The sequence below is a fragment of the Gambusia affinis genome, linkage group LG09, assembly GCF_019740435.1.
Source record: "Gambusia affinis linkage group LG09, SWU_Gaff_1.0, whole genome shotgun sequence".
In the NCBI taxonomy this organism is placed as follows: domain Eukaryota; kingdom Metazoa; phylum Chordata; class Actinopteri; order Cyprinodontiformes; family Poeciliidae; genus Gambusia; species Gambusia affinis.
The window spans coordinates 5,339,673-5,367,429 of record NC_057876.1 but is presented as its reverse complement, the minus strand read 5'-3'; the positions used below and the strand labels follow the sequence as shown (position 1 = coordinate 5,367,429).

Sequence of the window (27,757 nt, the reverse complement as noted above, 5' to 3'; positions counted from 1 at the left end):
TTTGCTAAAAAAAAAAAAAAGCAGAGCAACATTTTACATACAATTTTAAAATCACATGTGCATCTCTGGAGTCTCGGTTTCTAAAGATGAGTGCAGGAGATATTAGATGGCGCTTTAATAAATGAGTCAATGGGAGATGAGTCCTTTGGTGCCACACTGGTTTTTATTACAAAATCCAGCTGAGATCGTGTACACGTGTGTTAATGCAAAAACCTTATTGCTCCATATTTTTGGTTTCTCTAATGTGGCGAAGATAAAATCTGTCGGGGGCTCCTACAATCATCGTTATTAGAACCGAGAGGCTTCGTTGTGATCTCCAGAAATCTTTACAAACCACGCATCAATGCAAACATTTACCAGTAGAAAAGAACTGGAATCCTCTTCTCTTGGAGGATTCGAGAAAATCACAGAAAGGTGTTCATGTAAAAGAAATAAAAGATAAAAGAAAATAAAACAGTGTAAGAAACTGATGTCTTATCAGCAGGCTTTCTCAAACTGAGGTGCAATTGTCACTGGTGATATCTACGTTGTTTGGTAAATAAAAACACTTTCCCAGCATTTCACTGGCTGCGTTTTCATACTATATAACAGCACAAATTGGAATTATTAAAATAAATTCACATAATGGAAACACAGCAGGGTTGCTCAGTGGCGCAGTTCCCGGCCCGGGGATCTTTCTGCATGGAGTTTGCATGTTCTCCCTGTGCATGCGTGGGTTCTCTCTGGGTTCTCCGGCTTCCTCCCACAGTCCAAAAACATGACTGTCAGGTTAATTGGTCTCTCTAAATTCTCCCTAGGTGTGAGTGTGTGTGTGAGTGTGTTGTTTGTCTTGTATGTCTTTCTGTTGCCCTGCGACAGACTGGCGACCTGTCCAGGGTGAACCCGCCTCTCGCCCGGAACGTACCTGGAGATTTGCACCAGCAACCCTCCTGACCCCATTAAGGACAAAGGGTGAACAGAAAATGGATGGATGGATGGAGGGATGGAAACACGGCAATTTCAAAAAAAAGTTTTTGAGCTAGGAGGAGGTGGTTTTCCAGCCATATCAAGATTAGCGTGTTTTGTAAAAGTGCGATGGAAACACTTTTTTTCCACATCACACGAGTCGTGATCAAGAACCCAATGTTACTACTGGCGGAAACGATGAAGAAGACGACAGGAAGTGGTGGGAGGATGTTGGTGTTTCTCTTTCCATGGAAGCGCTGCAATTACCAAATTGTGTTTTTGCAACATCAGCGGAATATCAACAAAGTTTTTTACGTACATTTGTAATAGAAGCGCAGCTATTGACGCCTTATGTCAAAACTTGGATCGCGGATGACTTCAAAACCAAACTCCACCATGTTACAGCTCCAAGTCTGAAAAAAATAAAATAAAATTGGGGATTTTCTTACTGATGCACTCACTGATTAAGCTAAATGCAACATAAGCTAATAAAGTATTTCTCTCCGATTTGCACAATGCAAAGCTTCAACATGGTCACTAAAAGAGGATTCACAGAAACATAAAACTTTCTGTGAAAGTTTTACGTTTTATGTACAAGGCAGCCATTTTGGATTCTGGGTCAGTGAGAAACCTGCTGATTTTCTCTTAAGTTATGTTTCTGTTCATTCTTCCACCTACAACCTTTCCAACGGAAGAATCAAGCAAATAACAACGAAACACCAGGAGCTTGAGTACCGAGGCAGGCTTGGAAAACGACAACGGAATCAGATGAACTAATCAAAGGAGTTTTGGTCCAGCTGCAGCAGGATGAAAGCAGGGAAACTGAGGGAGGGAGACTAATTAACGCCGAGGGAGCTGAGTTAAAGGATCTACAAAGCAAAAGGGAAAAGGCCTGAAACTAACGCGCAAGAGAAAAAACTCTAAATGTACAGATGAAACTAAGAGGATGAGATGGTCCAACAAATACGGGTTTTGACTACAAACTGAAACTACTAAACAGAGAACCAAATGGGGAAAGTGAAAAATATTTTTGAGAAACACAAGATCTTGATTAAAGCAGTCAAGAACTATAGTTATTTGCCTCAATCTGTTCAATCTATCCAATGATTGAACAGTTTGCTTTTCTCTCTCCCAAATCTGTGCCGTGAGCACAAGGTTCACCATTTTCCATCTTAAATATTACAAAATCTTTGTTATATTTCCTTTTGTAAAATCTTAAATAATTTTCACTGGGTGAAAAGTAAACCATCACAATGAGCTGGATATTCCATTCAGCGGGCTGAAATACATAAGGATTATGACTGGATTTGAAAAATAAGTAAATAAAAATCAGAAAAATATTTCAGAATGACTTTCTTTAAAGACATGAAATCTACTTTGTCTAGGTGTAGTGTAGAAAAATCAGAACCCTATAAAGTTAACAATCCGAACGCCTGAAGTCTGAAAAAGACGGCTGCAGCACCCTCTAGTGGCTCGTTTCAGACACTGCGCTCCGCTTCACGTTTCCACAGTCAGGAATTACTTTAAAAAAAAAGAAGAAGAAGAAAAATTACGCCGCTCATCTTGGAACAAAATGAAAATAAATTTAGTGAGATACCTGCTCTTTGAGTCACAGGCAATCCCCCACACCTTTAAAGGTTCAAAGCTTGCTTTTAGACTAAAATGGCCAATACCAGCAGCTTCAAAAAGAGCCAAGGCCCAATGATGTTTAATTCCCACAATGCGAAAATATGATCTCACAAACTGCATCCCGGCCTTCAATCCATCCAATGGTTAATCCTGTAAATGGTCACTGGGGGGCCGGAGCTTATCCCTCGTGATACCGAAGGAGGGGTGAGGCACAGGCCTTGGAAAATATGAACGTCCTCCAAGTGGATTTGTTAAAAGTACAGAGAAAATGGGCTGATGTGAGAATCTGTAGCTCAAATTGGTGAAGAAGTTGAAGCCAGTTCTGATAGAAAAAAGTCTAACCATTATGTTTGTATATATGTTTGTAAATGGGGATGTGTAGCCACCGAACAATCAGGGTGCCCATTTTGTTCTTGATGTTATGCCAGAATCAGTTTCGCTTTTCAAATTGTGGATTCCTCCTCTTGGTGCTGGACCTCTTCCCTTACCCGGAGAAGGCACTCTTCACTTTTCCAGCTCAAAACCTTCGTGTCAGATTCGGACACACCGATCCTCTTCCCAGCTGTTCACACTTAGCTCCAGTGAAAGCTGTAAATCACCACCTGATGAAGCCAATAGGACCACATCATCTGCAAAAAGTTGGGACGTGACTGGAAGACCACCAAGAAGGATCCCTTCAATGCCTTTGCTGCAAATTCCATCTACGAAGGTTACAAACAGAAATGGTGACAAAGTGAAACCTTGATGGAGTCCAAGCTGCGTTGACCTTTGGCTTACTGCCAGCTGTCATAAGGTGATCCCTTATTACACCGGCCTTGAAGGGTTCTAACAGCCCGTACCAAAGGACCTGGTACCCCACACCCTATGACCTCTTGGTCATCAGTGGTTTTGACCTTGAAACTCTCCCATGGTTGCCTCTCTTTTACTGCTGAATCATGAACACTGACCAAATGACCTTGTGAATATTTCAAGTCTGGTAAATATAAGGGACTTTGTGTTTAATCTATTTGATATTTCATGTTTTTATTAGAGCAAGGTGGGTGTTGCTTTTTGAGATCTTTCAGCCTATCTCATGTTGCCAGACAAGTTCTGTCAGATTTCTTGCACAATCAGGCCTGGACACAGATTGACATTAAACCCAATTATCCCCCCCCAAAAAAAGGATAATTTGAGCCAAACTATCATGATTCCAAGATGAGAGCAATCAGTTTTCCACATAATGACACGTTGGCTTGGATAACTCCCTCATTTGAATGTAGTTGTCATTGAAAAACTCAATTTTGTACTCACTGAGGTTATCTTTTTTCCAATGACATTTGTTTGATGATGTGAAATATTTACATGTGCCAAAAAACAAAACAAAACTAAAACTAAAATTACTTTTAAAAATAATAGACATTTGAAATGGTGCAAATACTTTTTCACAGCATTGTCTGTCCCTAAAACCAAATCTCGAAGTAAATGAAATTTCTTATGTGCCTCGTATGGGTAAATGGCAAGCAAATTTAGTGGTGAACTGAACCACTAGAGGGCGGGAGAAGCCATGTTTTGCCTCCTGAGTCCCGTGTAAAACTTCCATCACGGACCCACTCAAAGGCAAACTGTTTGCCTTTGCCGCTTCAGGTTTCCTTGATAGTGATAAATTGAAAGCTCTTCTCGTGGGGACTTTGTATGCCGATCCTCCGATCAAAATGTCAAAGTGAGCATCTTTAATCTGTTTATCTAGAAAGAAAAACAAAAACAAAGCACCAAAACTCCCCCCCCACAACCTTACATTGGCAGCTCCAATCAATCACGCTCATGCTCAGAGAAATCACAGAATATAGGGTTACGGTTGGAGCAGCAAGCATCAATTTGTTGCTGACAGGGTCCTCATTAGTCCCCCGGACGTCTTGTGTTGTCTGAGTGGGATATGCTTTGTTCTACCCTATTAGAGACAAATACAGAAAAATAAAACAACAACAAAAAAACAAACAAACCAGAGATCAATGGAGAGCTAATGATGCCAAAATCAATTTCACACATGGTTAACTGCAGGAGAGCAGAGTGGTGTGTGGAGTTTCTTGATCTGCCTATCAGCCCCGTGTGTTTCTCAACATCAGCACTCCAACCAATCGACGAGAAGCAACAACCACACATGGACGATACGGTTATTATCAGAGGCAGAAACGAGGCACAAATTGCATCATGAATCCCCGTCCATGTGACAGGTCCGTCAGCAGACGCGCTCATCCACCAACTGTTCAGTGAGACAACTGGTACCACCTCATTTTGGTTAGTCACTGGTCCAAAATGGAAGGTTTTATGCCGCACATGGTAACTTTCTCATCCATAAGCAGAGCACACCGAACAACAACTCCTATCCTCTTCTCTTGTTGTGGTTTCTCAACTATATTTTCTTGTGTATTTGCACCAACACACTACAGTCCATTTTCTTAGGCAGCTCGCTCAATGACTTCTCTACTTCACCTCCACCAGCCTATTACAGCAATAGAAGACCCGGGAGGACAATTTAGTATCGTCATGTTGTCTATCGTTATCGGGATAATGGTGTGCGAACTTTGGTCACACAAGAATCAAATTACCGCCAACGGACTCTGGCTTTTGATTTTTTCACCAGGTTTTCATGTAGTGCCACACTGGATTTAATAACATACTTCAGAGTTTCCTGTCTGACTCGGACATTAGTGTGAACACTGAGGTAGATCTATTTTCTTGGCGCTAGGTTTAAAGTAGAGCTGGACGTTATGGTTGAAAAACAATAACACGAAACAAGCGTTTCATATCAGTCAATATCGATAATTGTTGATTAGTCTTTTGTTTTAAATATCTCAAATACTGTCAAACTGATGCTGTGGCTTTAACTGTTTTACCCGGCTTTCACTTCACGTTTATTTTTAAGCAGTTACGAGGCACAGTGGCGAAAAATTAAACTGCTGCCGCAAATTACTCAACAAGTTGTTGCTAGGTAACGAAAGAGCGAGTGAGTTGAAGCCACCAACTGTGCTTATCTAGCCGTAAGAATTTGAACGGCTAAAGTATTTCCTCCTTTGCCTACATCCCCCAGAATGCTGTGCGGTTCTTGATAGAAGTTCAGTGAAATTTCTGAGTATTCTATGGTACAGTCAAAGGAAAAAGGTAATAACTGTTGAACGGTCTTGTTCTTCTTCTTCTCCATTCCCTCTCCTGTCTCGCGCCACCTATGGTCAGGGTTGGTAATACGTTTACTGACGTGTCAGCAAACGCACAGTAATGATATTAATCACGTGTCTGTTGCGCTATTTTTATGGTTATTGTTATTATCCAGTCCTAGGTTAAAGCGTGGAGATTTGATGAAGATCAGTCGTTGAGACATTGCATTCACTATCTTATTTCCACAAGTGCAGATTTATAAATAAAGTAAGAAAAGTCGAGTTTTAGCTATTAACAGCCACAGATGGAACAGATCCACTTGGGTTTGTGAAGGTTTTAAAACACACACACTTTCCATCTGTACCCTTCATGGGGTCTGAAGTCCACCAATTACAATTTATCTGATTGGCATAGTCATAGTGTTGAAACAAAAAGAGGAGGTCACTTAAAAAAAACAAAACCCCCCCCCAAAAAAACCTACTATTTTAAAGCTAAAATAATGTCAGCAAAAGAAGGAAATAGCAAGCGTCTCTCACATGCATCACAGGTTCAATTTAATACAGTAGAAGATTTTTCACAACACTGCAGGTGCGTGCTGCAGGTAGACTGCACAAATCCCAAACTGTTGCCAAGTATCAAATACCTTAGTACACTTGAAATAAGACAAACTAACTTACAAGTCACTTTTCAGCAACATGTGGGAGCTTAAGTGAATAATTCCTTAATGTTGATAAAAAAGTACTAACTATAATTGAAATAATCTATCAGTGGAACAAGCCTTTTTATGTTATCATGCTGTAGGATAGAATGTATTATTCCACAGGCAGGTTATTTCACTTACAACCAGTATGTTTTCATCAATATTAATGAATGACGGAGTTTAAAAAAAATCCTATTTTTTGCTGAAAACTTTCTTGTAAATAGGCTTTGCCTTATTTCAAGTGTACTACGTTGTCTGCACTGGAAACCAAAGATGCTTTTTAACGTTCTGTGTTTTTGCAGTGCAGACCGTTAACCAATTGAGATGCAACGCAAACAGAAAGTAAGGCATATAAACATCTTCTGCAAATCTTCTGCATACATTGCAATTCTACTGAAAGCTGTCACACTGCGTGAGAATCTCGCACCAGCCCAGAATCTCTTCCACGCCCAGCAGAGGGAAGAGATTTCATGTTTAGTGAAGGCAACATTTAAGCTCCGCATCGCCATTTCACCTAAGAAAAACGAGGGATGGATTTTTGCATTTCTCATTTTAAGTGGATGTGCCGGCGACAGCATGGGAATCTGGGTCACCGAGTGTTGAAGCGTTAACCTGAGTCAAACAGTTGATAAACGTGGCCTCGTTTGTCGCTTGACATTGAAGGGATAGACAGAGGTTCGCCAAAGTCTTCATCACTAGTTGTGACGCAGTCTGCAGCAAACAGAGCCCTGCAAAAAACACTAAATCTCACCAAGTAGTTTTGTTTGTTTTGTCTAGTTTCTCGGTGAAACTTGTCTAGTTTTGCAAATACCTCAGTACACTGGGAATAGGACAAAACAAGAAACTTTTCAAGCAATATATAGGAGCTTGTTTTAAGTCAGTAATTCCTTCATACTCATGAAGAAGTGCTAGCGTCTCTGGCAGATCTTTTCACTTGTACCACACGTGTCAAATTCAAGGCCTGTGGGCCAAATCTGGCCCGCCACAGCTTTTAATGTGGTCCTCTAGATTCAACACCAAGTGTGCTTAAATATTATGTTTTCAATCAAATCAGTGCAGTTTTTATCTGTTTACTGTCAAGTTACATCAATCAGCCCCTCCAGTTTCTTGAAAGTCATTGTGGAAATTCACGCAAAATCAAACAAATCCCTGCACTTTTTGTACTAATAGTTGGGAGACACCCGTGATTTATAACATGTTATAAGTTAAATAATCTATTAGTGAAACTAGAACTCCTACTTCTTGCTGAGAAGTTACCTGTAAGTTAGTTTTGTCTTATTTCAAGTACTACGATACCTGCACTGGAAATTAGAGCAAAAAATACTTTCTAAGGTTTAGTGATTTTAACTGGAGGTCTCCGTTTAACCTGCTGACTCAATCCTGGATTGGATATGAAACTCACTCCGGTTTCCAAACTCCCAAGTCAGAATTTGGTTTTGACCTTCCACTCCTCTGAGGATTTCTTCAGACTTTCAGCAGCATGACATCTGCCGCGTGTTGTAAGGGAACTATCGCTGATGATATAATTCACGCAAAACCTCACCTTGAAGAAACCGAACGATCCTTTCAATGAAAGGAAAGCAAGGGCACCGCTAAGTGTTGGAGCTGCAGGAAAACGAAGCGCCGCCGTCTGAGTGACCAACAGCTGCACTGATAATAAGGTAACATCTGGCTGCCTGAAACAAGATGAAGCCCCATCCGGGTGTCTGGGTTGACGACGCCCTTGAGCGGGTTCAGTAACACCGTTACTGTGTCTCAGAGCCTTTCTGTGTCGCACAGCAGATGATCTCCAGCGAAACGCATTAAAAAGAGCAACATGGCTCCAGAAGAAACAGCAACTTACTCCCCCCCACTATGATCTACTAGTCAATGTCTTTCCACTCTCTTTGTTTTTGTTTGATTATGTGGATTTCTTTCCTTTTTTTTTTTAAACATTTTACGTAATCAAAGTATGAATCTTGGCCAGACAGTGAAGAAGCTTAAACCTTTCTACTGTAAGCACATCTCAGCCGCTTCCTTCCTGATTTATCCCCACATTTCATCTTGGTTTTTTTTGGAGGGGGAGGGGGGCGTTCTCTCTCTCTCCGTATTGCTTAATCCATCTTGTACAACGCAGATTCTCCACACGGAGATTCGGCGCAAGAAGCTTCCGCCGCTCATCCAGTTGTGGATGGATAAGCCTCGGTTTGAGGACTTGATGCTCATTTTTCCAGAGAGCATTTAAGACCAACGCGGATCTCTTTGTGCTCTCTGATGGATTTAATCCTTAAATCTACTGGCACAGCAGTGCATCAGGTTTGTACATTAAATATAAATCTGTTTAGCCTAAGAAATAAATATTTATGTATATATATATATATATTTTACATTGTGGACAAGGTTCAGTTCCGATTGATGACATATCCAAGCATCCCGAAAGGTTACAGGGTACAAAAACAGCAAAATGACAAATCCTTCTGCTTTCTCCAGGCCTAATGGATCACCAGGCAGTTGGAGACCTTTACAATCAGATGTGAAATAGAAAGAGGATGGTGGAGTACTCCAGTGTGCGCATGTTCTTTCTGAAGCCGAGCCAGTTCGTTCTAATTATAACAATTTGTTTCCACGCTTGTGGTCCTTCAGCAAATGCATCCCAACCGCGTTCCCCAGGATCCACTGCTGACCGATGAGCACATTGAACTGTCTGGAAAGAGCCAGCAGTGTGTTGTTGTTGTATCCATGCTAGAGGAAATCACCATCAACCTTAAAGCCAGAGTGAGATTTACCCGCCTTTGGCCACCATTGTGTCTTTCGACAGGTAGACCACCCAGTAGACCATGTTGAACGCCCCAAAGGACACTGGGAACAGGATCCGGGCGTATTTGTCAATTTTGCTGGTTCCGCCCATGCCGGCGGCGGTCGGCTGGGAGCACGGCGTCTGTTTCGGCTCCAGCTTGTTGCCCATCATCTGGATGCGCTCCAGCTTGGGCCCGAGCAGGTGCTGCAGAGATGCCGGGCTGGCGGGAGGCCGGCCCGGCGTCCCCGCCATCACGTCCGGGCTGGACGCCGCGGGCTGAGGCGTGCCCTTCACCAGCTGCGCCGAGGACGAGGCCACGCTCAGCAGGCTCTCGGACTTGGGGCTGGCGCGGGAGAGGGTGGAGGAGCTGCCGTTGGCGCCGCCAGCCAGAGCTCTCAGCCGCCTTCCTCTTCCCAGCCCTGAGATGTTGGTGGTGGACTGGGCTCTCGGCTGGCCCGCCGGGTCTTGGTGTGAGACGTAGTTCACCCGTTTCCTCAGGGAACCGTTGGTGTCGGGAACTTGCTGCGAAGGATGAGAGAAAGCCATGTCAATAGAGCCTTTCAAGATGTTCTTTACTTAGGCGGAGGCGAATTCATGAGGTAAAAACACTCTGAAGAGATATATAATATCCTTTCATTGGTCCAAAACACCCAGAAAAATAGAAAAACATGAGAAATCTTGTAATCCTGTAGCATAACGTTGTTTCTTTCTCTGTTGTTAACCCTTTGCACGACGCCTAACCCTTAACTCACTTGGACTTGGCTAACTAAAGTCACACTTAACTCCACCCAAAACACCTTGGAAATGCCCAGGCATGCTCTGAAACACACCTGAACAAGCTTTCACACTCACTGCAACCTCTGACCTTCTGGCTCCGGTCCTTGGCGGGTCACTAGAGCACAGGGAACCAGCGAATTTATCTGTTATTCTTTGTGTTTAGTGACATCCTAGGTTTTGACTGACCGCCACAACACGATCGCTCCACTTGGGATGCCACTGATGTACACACTCTTTTGTCACCGAGTGTGTACATCCCGCTCCTGCAGCTACCACAATAATATTTTTATATAAGCTAAAATCAGAACCTACAAAGTGAATGGTTTCTAGAGCATGTGATGCTCTATGCTCAACCAGCCTGGATTGTTTCAGTGAAAAGTGCATCAGGCAAACATCAGCCTTGTGCTATTGATCAGATTATACCCCCCCTCCCCGCCGCCTCTCTCCTCCTCTGACACAGATGGCGGACGAAAGGGCGCGTGCATCACAGATGTCACTTAACGAGGATTTCACTCATTTCACACAGGCTTAAGACAGAAAGTAAGTAGCGCTTGCATCCGGGTGGTAATGAGTGTAGCGTCAAAGGAGCTTATCCTTCGAGAGTTGATGTTTTTTTTTTTTTTTCCCCCAAGCGGGGAGAGAGTGATGCCGGTACTGAGGCATTTGCAGAAATAATCCAACCCCCACCACAAATATCCACTCTGAAAATTGAAAGGATCCGAAATTATTATTGTTTCCAAAGCATGGCTGGGGATGGCTGAGTGTGTGTGTGTGTGTGTGTGTGTGTGTGTTGGCGTGGAAAAGCCAGACGTCTGAGAGGCTAAACCCATCAACGACCCCCAGGCCCGTGTGCCGGGCCTCGGACTAACGGGGCCTCCTCCTCTCTCTCCCTGTCGAGGAAACCAGCACTAATTCCCCTGCCGCCTCTCTGGCTCTCTGAAACCTATACAGATGTACCAGGGCTCCGTTGCCGTGGCAACCTGCTAATCCACTGAAGTGCCGTTGTCACTGTGCCGCATTCAGGCACGGATACGCCACGCTGGGATTTGGACCGGAGGGGGCAACTCAAAGTGTTTAGTGTAAAAACAGGCGCACTGTACGCGCTGCCGTGTTGTGTCAGCGTCACCGATCAGCTAACAGTAGATCTATATATATGGTTTAGTGTTATTGCCGCAGAGAGATTCACACACCGCACACACACACACACCCACGCACGCACACACACACACACACACATACACACACGGGGAAATGAGCGCCCTTCTTCTCGCCTCCACAGCTGAATAAAGTATAAAAACTGGGTTTTAAGAACACACAGAATCTGGCAGTAACTTTGTGGCGTGTATTCAACAAATTCAATATGTGTTGAATCTCTACAGTAGCTACATGGCATGCTCACTGGTCCTGATTCACTTGGCATGTCAGCTCCCACGCTACACGTGCACTCTGCCTCGCAAAAGTAATCACACCCCTGGAACTTAAAGGGGCGGCATCACATGTGTTCCAGTTGCATAGTGCCATTTTAAACCACAACCAAGTGTGGTGCACCTAAATATCCCACCACAATCTTTAGGTTTTTTTTTTTAAATTAATTTGTAAATAAGTTTCAGATAAAATTTATTCTATGTTCTAAAAGAAATATAACAAATTGCATTTTTGTTTACAGTTTTAATGCTTTCCTGGGGTGGGGACGGGAGTGGTGGCGGTGAGGCGGAACCTTCGTTTGGGGGCGGGGCGTTGCTTCCAGGTTGGTTTTGGGATGGACTTCCGCTCTGTCCCAAACGCAATCTGGAAGCTAAGGACAGCGTTGCGCTTCACTGCTGACTCCTCTCTGTTCTTCCCTTTAGGTCAGTATATAGTGAAGAAAGCCCACCGGGACGACTTTGTGGGATGTTTGTGTATTGACTGTATTGACTGTCGCTGATCCGCGGTTTCTGTGCGCTTTGTTGTTAGTGTTTTCGGGCGAGGGTTGCTGTTGTGCTCTCTCGCTCTGGGGACCGTTATGTTCCCAGAGCGACCGTTGGGACCGTTGAAATATAACGTATTTTTTTTAGGACCGTTATACTTTAATGTGGAGTAATTTGCTTCTGTATATTTTAAAGGTTTTGTGTGTTCACAAATAAAAAAAAAACCGCAATCTGGAAGCTAAGGACAGCGTTGCGCTTCACTGCTGACTCCTCTCTGTTCTTCCCTTTAGATTACACCAATACTATTACAATAGTTCTGATACTCAGGACGTGTAATAGATTGTGGGGGCTCGCCCGGGATCAGCACACCACACATCCATGGGCTACTGCTGATCCAATGATACTGATTGCCAGGACCTCTCGTGTTATATGTTCCTGGAGCCAGGAGTGACCCAGTGCGCGGTAAAGAGGCCAATAACCGGTGAAAAGGGTGTATTAGCCTACAGAGTGCAGCACTGTGGACTCAAGCGTCCAAGATCAGCAAGATGTCTTCTGGTGAGAGAAAACAACTAGTATGGAGCATCAAGAAAAAGTTACACCAACTAACAGGTAGTGAAGCCCACCTCATCGCAACTTCTCTTGGAGAAATAGAAGGACTGGACTACAGTCAGCTGAATCAGAATGATGAAGAAAGTTGTGTTGAGTATCTGACTACCTACCTGACATGTTCAACAATCCTGGGTCGGGAGGACCAGGGCTTGCCATTATTAAAAAGACTGGAATGTTTAATAGATGGCGCTATAATGAATCGTGGGCATACTGCTGTACCCCTTGAAGCAGAAGCAAATACAAGTGAGCAGGTCATTTCCCTGCTCAGCCACAAAGGTGATACAGACATACAGACATTATTGGCCCACTATGACACCATTCGAGCTCAACTAAACCAAGCCTTACCCACTTCTGCTTCTCCAGACCCACAGCGACGGAATCCAACACCACCACCTCGCACCAGCCAATCTCGCAACCAGCAGGCAACTTGGGCATCAGTTCCACCAGCTACAGGGGAACCACTTCTCCAGTCTTCCCAACTCCATCAACAGCTGTGCTCACCACAGTATTCTGTTCCTCATTCAGGGAACATTCCTAGTCACGCTGGTGAGAGTATGATAGCCATGAAAGATTTGCCACTGCTGTCCCGCAGAGAATTCAAAGTGCATGGGGGAATGATTAGTGACACAACATCAGAAATTTGCTACAATAGCATCTGTAAGCAAATAGATGAGGGTCTCGGGGAGAATTACACTCCAAATGAGGTGATTAGAGGAGTGTTACGTGCTATTAAGCCAGGTAACTTCCGAGATATGTTAACAATAAAAGACGACCTCACAGTTTCTGAGCTTAAAAGTTTCCTGCAGTCTCACTTAGGTGAGAAAGGTAGCACAGAACTCTTCCAAGATTTAATGTGTGCTAGGCAGTCTGAAAATGAGACCCCTCAACAGTTTTTGTATAGAATGATTGGACTGAAGCAAAAGATCCTGTTCTCCCTCAGACAACCAGACTCAGTTGTTAAGTATGATATTTCCACAATTCAATGCATCTTTCTCAACACTATTTGCCAGGGCATAGGGGAGAAGTATGACAGTGTTCGTCGAGACCTCAAGACCCTCCTAGGTGATGAAACTGTCAGTGATGAGGCACTGCTTCGCCAGGTAATAAAGACCACGGCAGAGGAAAGTGAGCGGAAGCGTCGACTTGGCCGAAGTTCTACCATCAAAGTGAGTCATGCCCACGCTGCAGACAGTGAGTTGAAAGAGAAAACTAAAGACAATGTGAAAGTAAATCAGATTAATAATGACTTCACACTTCAAAGACTAAGTGCCCAAGTAGAAGCACTGACACAGGCTATGGAAAGCCTGAAAGCTCATGTTTTAGCACCAGAGCAGAGGAGCTCAAAACCCCAACCAGAAAAAAAAACCTAAAGATTGTGGTGGGATTTTTAGGTGCACCACACACTCCCCGACTTAAAAGGTGGCTCCCGACACTTCAAAGCCAGTGATGACAATTCACCAAATATTAACTATCCAATTACATTACTTAAAAAGTAAAGTATTCCTTCTAACTTGTGTAGAAATCAACGGTTCACATGGCTGGACGATGGCAACGTGAAGCTCACTCCACCCACTCGGCCCGGGTATCTCCGGCAGGGGGCACCGGGAGGGGTGGACTGGCGAGGGAGGAACCCGGCAGTGGAGCCGCAGGAACAGGTCCTCGGGGCCACCCCCCAGGCGGGCAGCGGCACGCCCCCAACCCCTTTAGACGAGAACAGGAGCAGGAACCGGAGTACGACCAGGATCAGCAGGAACCACAGGGGGAGCCAGAAGACGGAGAGCGGGAATACGACACGGAGGAGAATGGCTCATTTACGTTTGAGGAAGATCCAGAGGAGGGGGAGGGTGCAGATACGGAAGCAGGCTCTGAAGACCACACGCCCGTACGCAGATGGGGCCCCGCTGACAACGCAGAGGTGTTTGCGGCGCTGGTGCAGGGTGGCGGGGTCCTGCCATGCATGTTCCCCTATCTGAACGTGGAGCCATTCTCTCTGGAGGTGATGGGGGGCCGAGGATTCGCGTCGAACACCTGGCTATGATTGGCGTCTTATGTGCGCTGCGAGTCGATCGGGATCAGCCGGCGTTAGTGCGGCAGCAGATAATTGCCGAAGCGATTGCCCCCAACCTACCGGTCAGGCAGTTCTTGGCTGAGGCCGAGGCCCGCACCGAACTGGAAAGGGTGCTACGGGACACACAGCGACTGCGAGACGCCGGCTGGTTTTCCGATGGGGTGGCCAGGTTGGCTGACGCGGACCTCGCGGGGGTGTATGACAAGGCGGCCGGGGCTTGGGATCCGAAAGCCACCCTGGAAGAAAAACTGCAGCTCATACGGCGGCTGATACTGCACCCCGAGTGCCGGGAGCGGCAGCGGTGCCTTTACGGCATATTCATCATGCTGATAGCTTTTGCCACTAGGGGGACTATCAGCAACCGAAAGGCTGACCGGATAATGGGGGAACTCAGGCAGCTAATGCCTACGGTTGTCCAGATGTTTCAGTACTCTGATGTGGCCTTGACGTACCAAAACTTTGGACACCTTATCCATGAGGAGAACGCACATCTCATCATGGCCCGATGGCTTAGAGAGATCCCCCAGGCAGCCATTCGATTGCGGGTCCTGCTAGCCCAGGCTGCTGGGTCCGGAATAACTGCCCTTGATCTGGTGGCTCGCGCCATTCACATTCACCCCAACTTCGAATGGGTCGCTATCAGGCGGCTATACCCAGATCAATGGGACAATGTCCAGCAGGCGTTCCGAGAGGTAGACGGCCGGATCTATTATGGCTTCCGGAATGACCTGGGCGCTGTGCGGGCGACTCGATTTCGGTCCATCACCTGGGTGGCACACCGACTCCTGGTCCAACTCGGGGACCGCGATCTTGCCGGGTATCGGGGGGTCACACCCGACTCGCGACGGGAAGGACTAATCGATCGGCTAATAGCCGCTTATATGGCGGTAATGGAAGACGATAGCCACGTCCACGGGCCCATGACCGAAGAAGAGGAGGCAGCATTCAGCGAGTGTCGGTCCGCGGTGGCAAACCATCCGAGTATCGCGATCGAGGTGGCGTCGTTGGAGGGACATCGGGAGTCTCGGGTTCCCGGTTACGCCTAGTTGGAAGGTCTGATGGGGTCTGGCAAGGGAGGGACGTACCTGGGAGGGCTGGGCCACCGTGTGTCGGGTTGTTACTTGTTATTCGGCCGGTCATCCGCATTGAGAATGCTGGGATGTAAACGCACTTTTATCTTCTGTGGTTTAACCATTTGTTTGCACTGATGTGCCCAGCGAGAGCCTTGGGTCCAGAGCTGGAGTATTAGGTCACACAGTAGTCGCTGATGTCATTGTTTTAAAAAAAAAAAAAAAAAAACCTAAAGATTGTGGTGGGATTTTTAGGTGCACCACACAAGGAACTATGCTGCCTTCAGTAAAAATGCTGTTTATGTCCAATATACCTTAAAACCAATTCAAATTTGTAAATTAGCGTCTTGAAATTGGGCCTCTGTCTCTTTAAGAAGCTCCTGCTCTTTTTTTAAACTCCACCTTCAGGAAGCCATTATAGCATTATTCCTCTATTAACCCTTTAACAACGTTTTTACCAGCGTTTCACTGAGAAGCAGCTCCTATGATGAGCTCAGCTGACGCTCAGCTCCACCAGGTGTTTGCTAATTGCTGCGGGCTAGTCTGTAGGAGCTGAGTGGGGGAGACCTGCTCTGTGAGGCAGAAGCTTCAAAGCTTGGAAACTGGAGCTTCACCTCAAAAGGCGAAGCTCGATCCACCCAGGCGGTTTTTACCAATGAATGGTTACCGTGGAGATTAAAGGATTTCTCAAGCATGCATGAAAGAATCTAAGCAACACTCCAGGTACGTTTTTGATGAGGGGATAACTTTGTAGCATCATGTAAAGCTACAAAGAGTCGATTACTCATATTAATGCCCCTTTAATCATAAACTTGAACACAATAATTAGGATTTTACGTTTGATCCACACAAATTAGCACACAATTGTGGGATGGAATAAAATTTTGCTTGGCCAACATGACATCTGAAAGCTGTGGTGTCCATCTGTCCCCAAATGACACTCCAAAGTAACATTTGATACGGTCGGCTCTCGTTGCTGAATGAACTTTAAAATGGATCCATAAACGGCTCCGTCAATTGTTACTTCGGTAAACATTGTGCTGCTGTGTGACGACAACGTTCTTCTTCTTCTGCGCACGCCAGTCACTTTGGGGTTATAAACCAGTCTAAACCATTCAACCCCAAGTCTCACAGTTCATTGAATCAGCAGAATGAACAACCAGGCTAAGAGCAAAAAAAGAAAACCCAAAAAAACAAAAACAAAAAAACCCTGCTGTGTGAACGCAGCCACAGATTCAGAGAATATCACGTCCTGGAATCAGGTCTTGCTCGATTCAGCTGCAAAATCCTCCACACACACTCACAAGGGCACAGCTAATTATTCTCAAGCGCACTCTCTTCACGTCATTCAAGGGTCTAGGCTAAGTGCCAGGTACAGAGAGCCCATGCCATGGGCTATGCTGCCCGAGAGCCTCTTGAGGTAAAAATGCGATCAGATTATTGAGCCAGCCTGAGAGGCGTAGAGGGAAAATAAGAAAAAAAACAAACACACACCACCTCACCTGCTGCACTTCCTCTGTGTCCTTCACCTTGACGGGCGTGCTTTGGGGCACGGGGGGACACTTGCCTGGCTTCTTCTTGGCCCTCTCAATCTGTGCGTTGGTGAAATAGTTGACGGCAGCAAACTCGATGAGGGCAGAGAAGACAAAGGCGAAGCAGACGGCGATGAACCAGTCCATGGCAGTTGCGTACGAGACCTTGGGGAGAGAGTGGCGGGCGCTGATGCTGAGTGTCGTCATGGTCAGGACGGTGGTGATGCCTAGAAAATAAAACGAGTCAAGAAAATTAGACGAGTCGCACGAATGTTTGCACTTTCTTTTTCTAAACAAGCATTCGCTTGAATTCAGCTTCTTCACTCCAACACTAGAAGAGAGTTTGGTACAGAAAACAAACAAGATCGTCAAAACCGAGGATCGTCCTACATTTAAGTCGTATTTTAAGACGAAGTTGGGCTACAGGACAGTATAGAAAGATTGTCATGAAAACTCTATGTAGTACATAATGTGTGCATGGTATTAGTACAGCACAACTGAAATCTAGGGGTGTACAGATTGCAGTTTTCTTTAAAATGTATGACGATTCCAATATTGGCCTATAGCGATTTTACAAAAGAAGAAAAGCCTGTAAATATAGTCAAAATTGCTACGTTGGCGATGGTGGTTTTTGTTGAAAGAAAACCATTAAGTAGGTTCCAAATTATAAATGCTACAAACTTTACAAGTTTAAATAATCTCTTAAACATATTTCTAATTTAGTTCACCATTCTATAATTGGTCGTAAAGCTCTAGCTTAAACATTGCTGTCGTAACGTTGCTTCACGTTTGTTTGTGGCGGCGTTATGTTGCAGTTTGCATCCATGAAATGTTTGTTAAAGATGACAGTACCCGACCATTAGGTTCATTCAAATGGGGTTTTTTTCTGTTACAAGGTGATTTATTTCTGTTTGCTGCTTTCATAATGTCACTGATTACCAGCTGCAATCACATTTTATTTTTGTTTGGTATTGCTCATTTTCTTTAAAGTGACCTTCGGAGTTACCCTGCATTAAATGTTTTACTTCATAGCTCATTTAATTGTGTAGATGAGTTTGTAAACTAGATGTGAAAGTCCTTGCTTTGGTCTGATCTATTTTCTAACCGTGCAAACTAGTGAAGTGCAGATGTGTTTCCAGTTCTGACTAAAACTTGCAAGATTTTGTCTACTGAGAGGTTAAGACGTCTGAAATACGAAACGTCAGAAAATAAAATCCGCCAAGAAGAAAATTACTCATCACCTTCCTTGGTACTTTTGACTGTGCTGCTTCTCAGTTTGTATTCAGTGCGTCTGAATATATATATATATATATATATAACCTCAGACATCAGGTTTTCACTATATCCATAGAAACACAAACACACTGAACCCAATTAAATTAATGAAGAAGCACATTGCTTTCAGAGTGTGTGCTGTTCTCTCTCTCTCTCTCTGGCTGTGGAAACCGCAGCTTCCATTTGTAGGGAAGCTGCGGATCCTCCTCCTCCTCCTCCCTCCAAAATAACACATTACAAATTGGAATAAAAAAAAACAAAACAAAACAACAAGTGTTCAATAGCCCATGCATGCACAGTAATGTTGCTCTCATCTGCATCTTTCATTAACAGATTGCAGAGTGATAATGAAGCATTTTGCTCTCTGCAATGTGGAACATGTACAAAAAGGACTGGAGTGCTTTTCTCAGCATGAAGGGACTTTTTTCCCTGCTTTTCGGGGAGCTAAATGTTGGCAGATCTGAACCATATGTGCACATCCAGCAGATTAAGGGTAATTTAAGCTTTTTTTTTTGAGGATGAGGCGACGGCAATATTTAACTGGCAACGCTGGTGAAGACTTGAATTCATCTCAGATTGTTCTTAAGACAGATTTAAACTTTAATTAGACGCAGCGAGAGAAAACGGGAGAATGAGGAGGGACGTTTGTGTCTGGTAAACCATTTGTTTGTGTACATATGGTTACTATCATTAATCTGTTGAAACTCCATGACAACGGTGTTTTTTTTTATTTTTATTATTATTATTATTTTACTACAGAACCGGTGAGCCAGCTGCAGTACATCAAATGTTTTGCTATTTCAAAGAAGCCACAAAACTGTGAACTTTAAAACGTTTCCGAGGACGTCGAGTGTCACAGATCCTCCACCACACTGCATCATGGGAACCAGGCTCTTTCCCATTTCGTCCATTTCTTTTACACAAAACCCACCAAAAGTGTTAGTTACTGAAAACACGCAGCTCCAGCTCAAGTCCAAGTAGAGTTTGTTTGACTCTGTACGTTTGTGATGGTGGGACATCAAAAGGCCTTTTTTGTTCTTTCACGTCACTCCCAAACATCAGTTTAATGTGAAAGCGCTCATATAACGGTTGCTATGGAAACCTAGCAGTGCCTATATGCTCTTTGGTGTGTGTTTGAGATTTCTTTTATACCTTCCCATGTGGCACATTTCAGCAACAAGACAGTTCAAAGTGCGTTGCATCTAAAAAAAATGTAGTACAATTATGACACAAGCAATAAACATTACACTTTGTCAAATGCAGTCATTAAAATCATCAACCAAATACACATCAAGTTTGTTGATCAGAGTTTGACTTACTATTAATCAAAGGTAACGTTAAACTGGTGGGTTTTTAGCCTTCATCTAAAGAAACTCAGTGTTCCGGCAGTTTTGCAGTTTTCTGGAGGTTTGTTCCAGATTAGAAGAGCGTCGAATCTGAAAGCTGTTTCTCCACGTTTGGTTCTGGCTCCAGCCATCCTGCTCTCGTTTGCACAGCCGCGATATGAAAGCAGGTCCACGTCCAGCCCGTCAAGCCGGCCAAAACCAGAAAACCCGACCCCGTTTTGAATCCAAAGCAGCTCTGACTCAACAAGACGTGGACTCAGTTTGACCTCTGAAGGTCTGGCGCTGCACCTGGCGACAGGCCACCATGGTAGAGCCTCTCTTTTCTGCTTCCAAAAGCAAAAGTGAACTTTTTTTTGTTTGTTTGTTTGTTTTTTTTAAAGTCACAGGCCAAAAACAAAGACGCCTACAGAATCAGACGTTGCTCAATAAAGACAGTCACCGATGACTGGAGGAAACAGTCATCGCTGAGGTTACATACAGTATATATATATATATATATATATATACACACAAACACACACACACACACGCAGTCGCGCTGTGTGAACGGAAAAACTACGCGTTCCTCTGTTCCAGATGCAACAACAGTCACAGCTGTGCTATTTGTAAAGGGCTGCAGCTGACGATTAGTTTAGTAATCGATTGTTCTATTGATTATTCTGACGATTAATACAGATTATACAGATTCTTTTATTTTACCACTTAAACATTTTTATATAACCTCCCTAATTTTTTAAATAGGAAAATAAACATTATTGCATTTTAGGCTATATTATTGCCTAAAATGCAATAATGTGGAATTCCTTTAATGAATATGAACCAGGTGAAGCTACAACTAGACCAGTTGAGGTTTGGGTTAAACTTATACTTATAAATGCATATTTTGCACAGTTTTGGCTTAATTAAGGCTCTGAATATGTTGGGATTTTAATTGATTGATTACTAAGTTAGTTGACAATTATTTCAATAATTGAAGTAACATGATTAATAGTCCAGAACTAATGGCAAATGGACTGAAAGCTCTTTACACATTGGCCCATTGTGAAACACACATTAATACGCAATACACAGATTAGTAGGCAACCATGTGCCTCGTCACATTGACATGAGGAAACTGGAATCGAACCTACAACCTTCCGATCACAAGACCACTTACTCTACCCACAGATCCACAGTCGCCTCCAACAAAGGAGGAGGTTTGAAAGACAAAAGAAAAGATCTCCTAAAATCTCCTGGCAACAACAACAACAACACTGAGGATTACTAAAAGACCCCCAGAGGCAGAGAGCTTCACGCTTCAAACACGACACTAAATGGCTAAAAGTGTGAACAGTTCCAAACGGCGCTGAGCAAAGAGACAAACTTTCCAGTCTCTGCTAGAAACGATGACGGATGGGATGGGATCAGTTCGACAAACTAACAGCTTCACGGGAACTTTGGACGTTTTGGATCGGACCAGCCAGAGTCCAGAGCTAAATTTGACAAGAGAATTTGTGGGTGCGCTTCAGAGGTGTCTTCACAGTCTGATAGATCTGGAGCCTCTTTGCAGGGTAGAGTGGGTAAAAACCGTCAAATTGAGACACGGCATGCTCATCGACCTTAACCAAAGAAGATTGATTTGCAGAGACTGACAAGCCTTTTTCTAACAACTTCTATTTCCAATAACCTTAGTTGCTTTTCAGTCGAATTGGACTGAAATAAAGGTCACATTACATGTAGAAACACGTAGATTTATATTGTCTCATCTCTTAACGTCACAATAACCTGGCCTCATCAGTTGGCAGAGATATTTCTTCCCCTGAGCAACCCTACGTTACTTCAGATGAGTCTGCAAATCACGAATCCATCCCTCACGCCACCCTAAACACGACCCCTGACCTTCTCCGCTTCAGGCACAGACTGAACCGCTCAGCTGGAAAATTCTGTCTGAATTCTCAGCTTCAAATTTAAACGAAGTGAGTCTGTCAAACTTGAACTCCTCGGTTTGAAAATCTCTGTTTCCTACTGATTTAAGACTTCTGAGGACTTGGTATTATTTTCCCGAAGGTACAAAAGCTCCAAATCACGTCCCAGATTGTCATTTGATGCTACTGCTAATCAGAATCGGTTATTATCATGCTAAGTAACTGAATCATATGTCTAAATCCAACATGTATTTCCTACACTGGGTGAGTCAACAGTGGCTGACGAGGCTAAATACCATAATCGTTAAAGTAAAGGAGCGACAAATGAAAGGCTTTGTGGCGTCTGTGCAGCTCTTTCATATCGACTAGGATTATTCCTGCTAGCATGCAAGCTCTGCCTCCAAATGCTATTCTTGTATCAAAAGACCCAACGCCACCAGCTTAGAGTTGAATGAACCGCATCTCTTCTGCTCCATCGTCTTTATCTGCGACTCTCTCCCACAGCGGAAGCAAAGGTAGAAAGTAAAGGGGTGTTTATACGTCACAGAGCCAGAGGACACATCGACCGAGCCTCATGTTCCTCGCACATCACGGATGTTTGTAAGAGAGACGCCGCTGCTCCAAGAAGAAAGGCCCCACCGAACGAAAAGACAAGGTTGTGTGTGTAGATCGCTGCTCGTCCTTGGGATTATTAACAAACAGCAATAATCTGATTTGGAGAAAATCCCCTTCGGTCGCAGGAACAAGAACAGGAACGGGGCGCTCTTTAAAGTCCTTGTTGCCCAGACGTGACCGCCATATAATTTACCTGTCAGTCAAAAGCTGGCGGTTGACATTGACAGGTGACCTGCGGCTAAAGTGAACACGCGGAGAAAACTGCCTCGAAATGTTGCAGTGAGCTCGAAAACTTAAAAAGATAAACCACTGGTTCAGTAAGAGCGCTAATGGAAAATCCCATTTGCTGTGAAAGTGGCGTTCTGTTTGGATAATTAATTCAGTGTGGAGGATTTACTGCCGGAAATGGCAATTAGCTTAGCTTGTTTCAATGGCTACGGACACAAGCCGTTCCAAACAAATCAACAACAGGGTCCGCACAGCGAACGTCAGGGTTTCATTCAGATAAACAAACTGGTTTGACTGGTTACACAAGATTATCGATACGTCATAAAAGAGATTCTGGTTCATTTGTTGGGTTTGCACTTTGACTAAGGAGACAGAGAAAAATACGTCTTTACAACATGCGGCTAAGGAAGGAGGCTCGAGATCTGTGTCAGAAAAGACAGACAAGAACATAACCTGAACGATTAATCGTGATGATTGATTATTCAAATAGTCGGCAACTATTTTAGTAATTGATTAGTCATTAACCAGAGGGTATAGACTCAAAAAAAAGGCCAGCCTGTGAAAGAACATTATATACAGAGCTTTAATTAAGTCAAAATTATACAAAAAAAACAAACATGTATTTTGCATTTAAGATAAAAAAAATAAAAAAACTAACTTTGTAAGTATGCTTTACCCAGAACTCTTCAAGTGGCAGTTTTAGCTTCACCTGGTTCAAATGATTGAAACAAAATCTCCTTTTAGGCGCCACTTGATATTCAATTATTGATTGGTTGATCCATCAACAGATTTATTTCTAATATTGTATTAAAAACGCTTAATTTATCTGTTGCTTTATTGGAAGAGGGCTGAAACTGGTGCAATCCAATGTGTTATTTTTTCGCATGCACCATGTCGTCAGTATTATATTGTTAAGTGTATTAATAGGTGTAAATGTTAAGTAAGAATTGTATATTGTCATTTGTTTGGGTCTAATAAAAATATTTGGGAAAAAAGGGTTAAATGAAAAATTCCAATTCAATTGATTAATCGCCAGAATAATCGATTAATCGATAACTAAAATAATCGTTAGTTGCAGCCCTAGTTGCCATCCATCCAATCTGACAGCATCAGTTACTTTGTGAAAAAAGGTGCGTAGATATTTTCAGTGTTTAGATGTTTAAAGGTAGCTGATTAAAAATGGACGCCGCCCTTTGTATTTCACTTGTGAAAACGTGTGAGGATCATTTTTTTCATCCACATTGCAGTTATGTGCAACTTTATGTCAGTCTGTCGCACAAAATCCCAGGAAAATGCATTGAGGTCTGTGGTTGTAACGTGACAGACCGTGAACAACACAAGAAGCTGCTGCCTCCCGTTTCTCCTCTTGATGAAACTTTCCCCGTCCTGGAAACGGGTCACTGAGGCTAAAGTCACTGAGACAGGGAGTAGAAACACACTGCAGGTGCAGGGCGGACGGGGACGGATCTGAACGCCGGCCACCCGTTCATCCCAAACGAACACATGCACACGTTCAAAACACCTAAAACAACAGCAGCAGAAACCCCACTCCGACCCCTCTGCCGCACTCAGAGCCTTGGATGACGCCGCTGTGATGCTCCGTCACGCTGAACGCTTTGGGGGAACGGAAGCAGAGGCACTGACATATATGTTGACGACTGCAGGAAAGCGGCCCTAATCCCCCGGGGCTTTATTAAACCACGCAACAACCAACACACGCTTCCACTTAGGGTCACGCAATATCTTTTTACTCAGCAAACAAGCGTGTTAAATATATATTGGTTACAGCGACGTGTAAGGGCTTCTGAAGAGAAAAGTGACCTCAGGCTGAGTCCTAGAGTGCCTTTCGTGGACGACAGCCAAACGTTTACGGATGAATCCCAATTGCCGCCGCTTTAAGTTGGATGAGACATCTGCATCCAAACGTTTCTTTGGATGAACCATGCAAACTCTATCGACGCAGCAGTTTGAGGTTGGATTCTCCAAACCTTCAGACTCTTGTTGGATGTTTTTCCCCATTTCTCTTACTCTCTCTCTGCAAAATTTTGCTCTCTGACTACAAAAACTTAACAAATGTGAATATGAGAGCAGCTTACATCAGCGAAGAAAACAGAAAGGAATGCAGTCAATTTGGACGTCGTCGATATGATATGTAAAAAATACCGCTCTGGAAAAAAACAAGAGCATTTAAAATGATCAGTTTCCATGAATTTTACTCTCTATAGTTGTATGTTTGAGTAAAATGAACTTTGTTGATTGTTCAGTTGATGGCAGGACATAAAAATATTTTTATGATACCTGATTTCTGAGTGTATTAATTTTAAAATTGATTGGAATAAAAACGAGTTCAGCGCACATAAAATGTCCGATACGCCTATTTCTAAAGGCTGCGCAGATTTTTCCGTTATTCTCTCATACAGTGTGTTGTTATTTGTTCATTTATTTTCACTTTTCCTGTGAAACTTTATATCTGCTACACCTACATTTTCCCCCTATGCAGGACAACAAAAGCGGTGGCTAAAAGGCGCGTTACGTACCAAAAACGGTCCGCGCCGGGACCGACTCCTTGTTTATCCAGAAGGACACTTGAGAGAGGATCACTGTCATTATGCAGGGGATGTAGGTCTGAATCATGAAGTAGCCCATCTTCCGCTTCAAGTGGAAGTAGACCGTCATCACCACATATTCACCTGGATCAACAGAAAACCAATCGGCGAACAATCAGTGAAAGACGGCCGTCGTTACATCTCCCGTCTACTCCCAGTCAAATCCGTCATCCGTCCGGCAAAACACAAGCCAGGATAATAAATAAATAAAATCTGTTTTTGGATCCATCAGCTTTTCGGGTGAACCAGTTGGCCTGTGAAATGACTCAATCCGTGATGTTTACTTCATGAGGCTGCTGCTGCGTGCTAGTCAGGCTTCAGCTGACAGACTGTCGTGTCTGTGCAAGTGTCAAGGCTCCAAAAGTCCCTCCGATATCGCCGGCGGAGCCGCATCCAAACATTACGTACATACACAACGCTGTGTGGGGGAATTTAGAAACTCTTTTGTTTTCATTGTATGCAAAATGAGTTGAGGGTGTGGAGGGTTAAAAAAACAAAATAAAAAGAAACAGCTGCCCTTATTTGAAGCAAAAATAAATAAATAAATACAAACGCTGACAGGACATCTGCGGCTCACCTGTGATTGATTTAATGGTCTCGCTGGAAACCGTCTGGCCGATGAGATCATACTGGACGAGGCTGGAGGACTCGGGAGGGACCTCCACCGAATGCTGAGGCCCTTTGGTCCAAGTGTAGATCATCTCCGTTTTGGGATAGGCGTCTGAAGACAGACAGGGGGAACGAATGAGACGTAAAAAAAAATAGAAAGAAAGAAAAAAAAAGAGAGAGAGAAAGTTCCAGCTGTCTGCTTTTAAGCCTCTGGCGCCACAGCTAGATTACTGCTAAGTTTTCTTTTTTTAAATTAATTTTTTTTTTTTTTACAAGTGTCACATTTAAATGTGTGCTGCTTTTTCCACCTTGATTCCAAACATTCAAACATTTCTCTGTCATTTCCAAACCGTAGCTTGCTCTTCCTGTGTGCTTTCTGCCCTCTGTGATAATAAAAAATAAACAAAGAAACTGAGGATGTCCATTTTAAGTGTCTAATCCTCCGTAATAAAAATCCTTATGACTTAAAATCGAAATTGGTAGACTGCATTTTATACAAACCTTCAAATCTGTCGGCTGCCCTGTAAAAACACAAAATCTTACCAGGTATTTTTGGTCTAGTTTCTGCTGCATCTTAGCACACTTGAAATAAGACAAAACTAACTTTACAGAAAGATATATGAGCTTGATTTGAGTCAATAAATCTTTAATATTGATGAAAGAGTAAAATTTCCACTGGTATATTATTTTACTTAGAACATGGCGGGGTTTTTTCCATGTTATGAGAGACATAATCTGCCACTGGAACTATACTAAAGATCAATACTAAAGATTTATTGACTCAAAAGAAGCTTACTTAGAACTTAGTTTGGTCTTCAGAGATTTGCTCCAGAAACTCGACCAGAAGCACTCGGTAGGATTTTGTGTTTTTGCAGTGCAGGAAACGCCTGACTGGTGACTCTAAAATAAATCCTCACAAGCTCTTTTCACTTTCCCATTTGGTTCTCCCTCCCTATCAGCTCTGTGTAGCCGGTGCCAGTCTACTCTGCGTGTGTCACAGACCGTGAGCTGGTCCTCCGCCTTTTGCAGGCGCCAATTTACAAAGTCAAATTTATCTCTGAGCCTGAAAATGTAGATTTCTAACTGCTTAGACTATCGGTAAAAATGGGTTGTATATCAAACAAATTGGTTGTATTAGATATCAACTGTATGTGTTGTTGTTTAATTTCGTATTGTATACTTATAAGTAATCATCAATATTTCCTATCAAACTTTAAATTAATTATGCAACATCCACTTAAGGGCCTTCAAGTGTATCTCAATGTTTTCCAAGCATTTATTTTTCACTGGAACGCTCCTTAAAGAGGGGAAGCCACAAAAGATACAAAAAGGCTAGCTAGCCAGCTAGCAAGGGTAGCTTAGCAGCTAGTTAGCAGTGGTCTTATCTACCTTCCAATGATGGATGCATAAAAGCTAGCTAGCTGGGCAGCAGGGGTATATCAGCAGCTAGGCAGTGGTCGTCTCAACTGTCTCCCAACGACAGACAAAAAAGTTAGTCAGCTAGCTAAGTTAGGGTGACCAGACGTCCTCTTTTTCCCGGACATGTCCTACTTTTCAGACCTAAAAAAATGTCCGGGGGGAATTTAAAAATCGTCCGGGATTTTGGTCAACTGCCTCAAAACACATTACATAGCTTACAGTGCATTGTGATTACATTGCCACTCCGTTCCACTACTCCATTCCAGGTTTCTTTGTATGGCAAATTAGTCACGCCCTTCTCCCCAAATCCAATCACGTTGCATTATGTGGGAAAAGTAAAGATAGGTGAGTTGACTTGTACACCGGCCGGTAGACTATTTAAATCTTGTGTGACAGGCTATAGTACATGTGTGTCCGCCGATTCTACGGCAAAAATGCCTAAACGACAGTGTACGTTTACGGAGGAATTAAAGAAAAGATTCTCGTGCTTTCGTCAAGGTCGTGATCCCTATGAGGCAGAGAGTTTGACGTGTAAGGTAGGCACTAATGTGTGGCAAATAAAGGTGCCAACGACCTGCAAGTGCACGTGAATTCAGCAAAGCACACTGAA

General features: G+C 43.5%; 1 protein-coding gene across 1 annotated transcript in view; it reads right to left on the bottom strand.

Annotated features, from left to right (window-relative positions):
* Nucleotides 1-931: 931 nt before the first annotated feature.
* The window catches only part of gabra4 (gamma-aminobutyric acid type A receptor subunit alpha4), a 39,353-nt gene continuing 12,527 nt past the window's right edge, over nucleotides 932-27,757 (bottom strand). The window contains exons 6-9 of the mRNA XM_044127412.1: nucleotides 25,697-25,840; nucleotides 25,051-25,203; nucleotides 17,116-17,372; nucleotides 932-9,704 (exon numbers count right to left, since the gene is read on the bottom strand). Of these exons, the coding sequence (XP_043983347.1) occupies nucleotides 9,168-9,704; nucleotides 17,116-17,372; nucleotides 25,051-25,203; nucleotides 25,697-25,840 (1,091 nt within the window). The 3' untranslated portion in view covers nucleotides 932-9,167. The remainder of the gene's footprint in view (nucleotides 9,705-17,115; nucleotides 17,373-25,050; nucleotides 25,204-25,696; nucleotides 25,841-27,757) is intronic.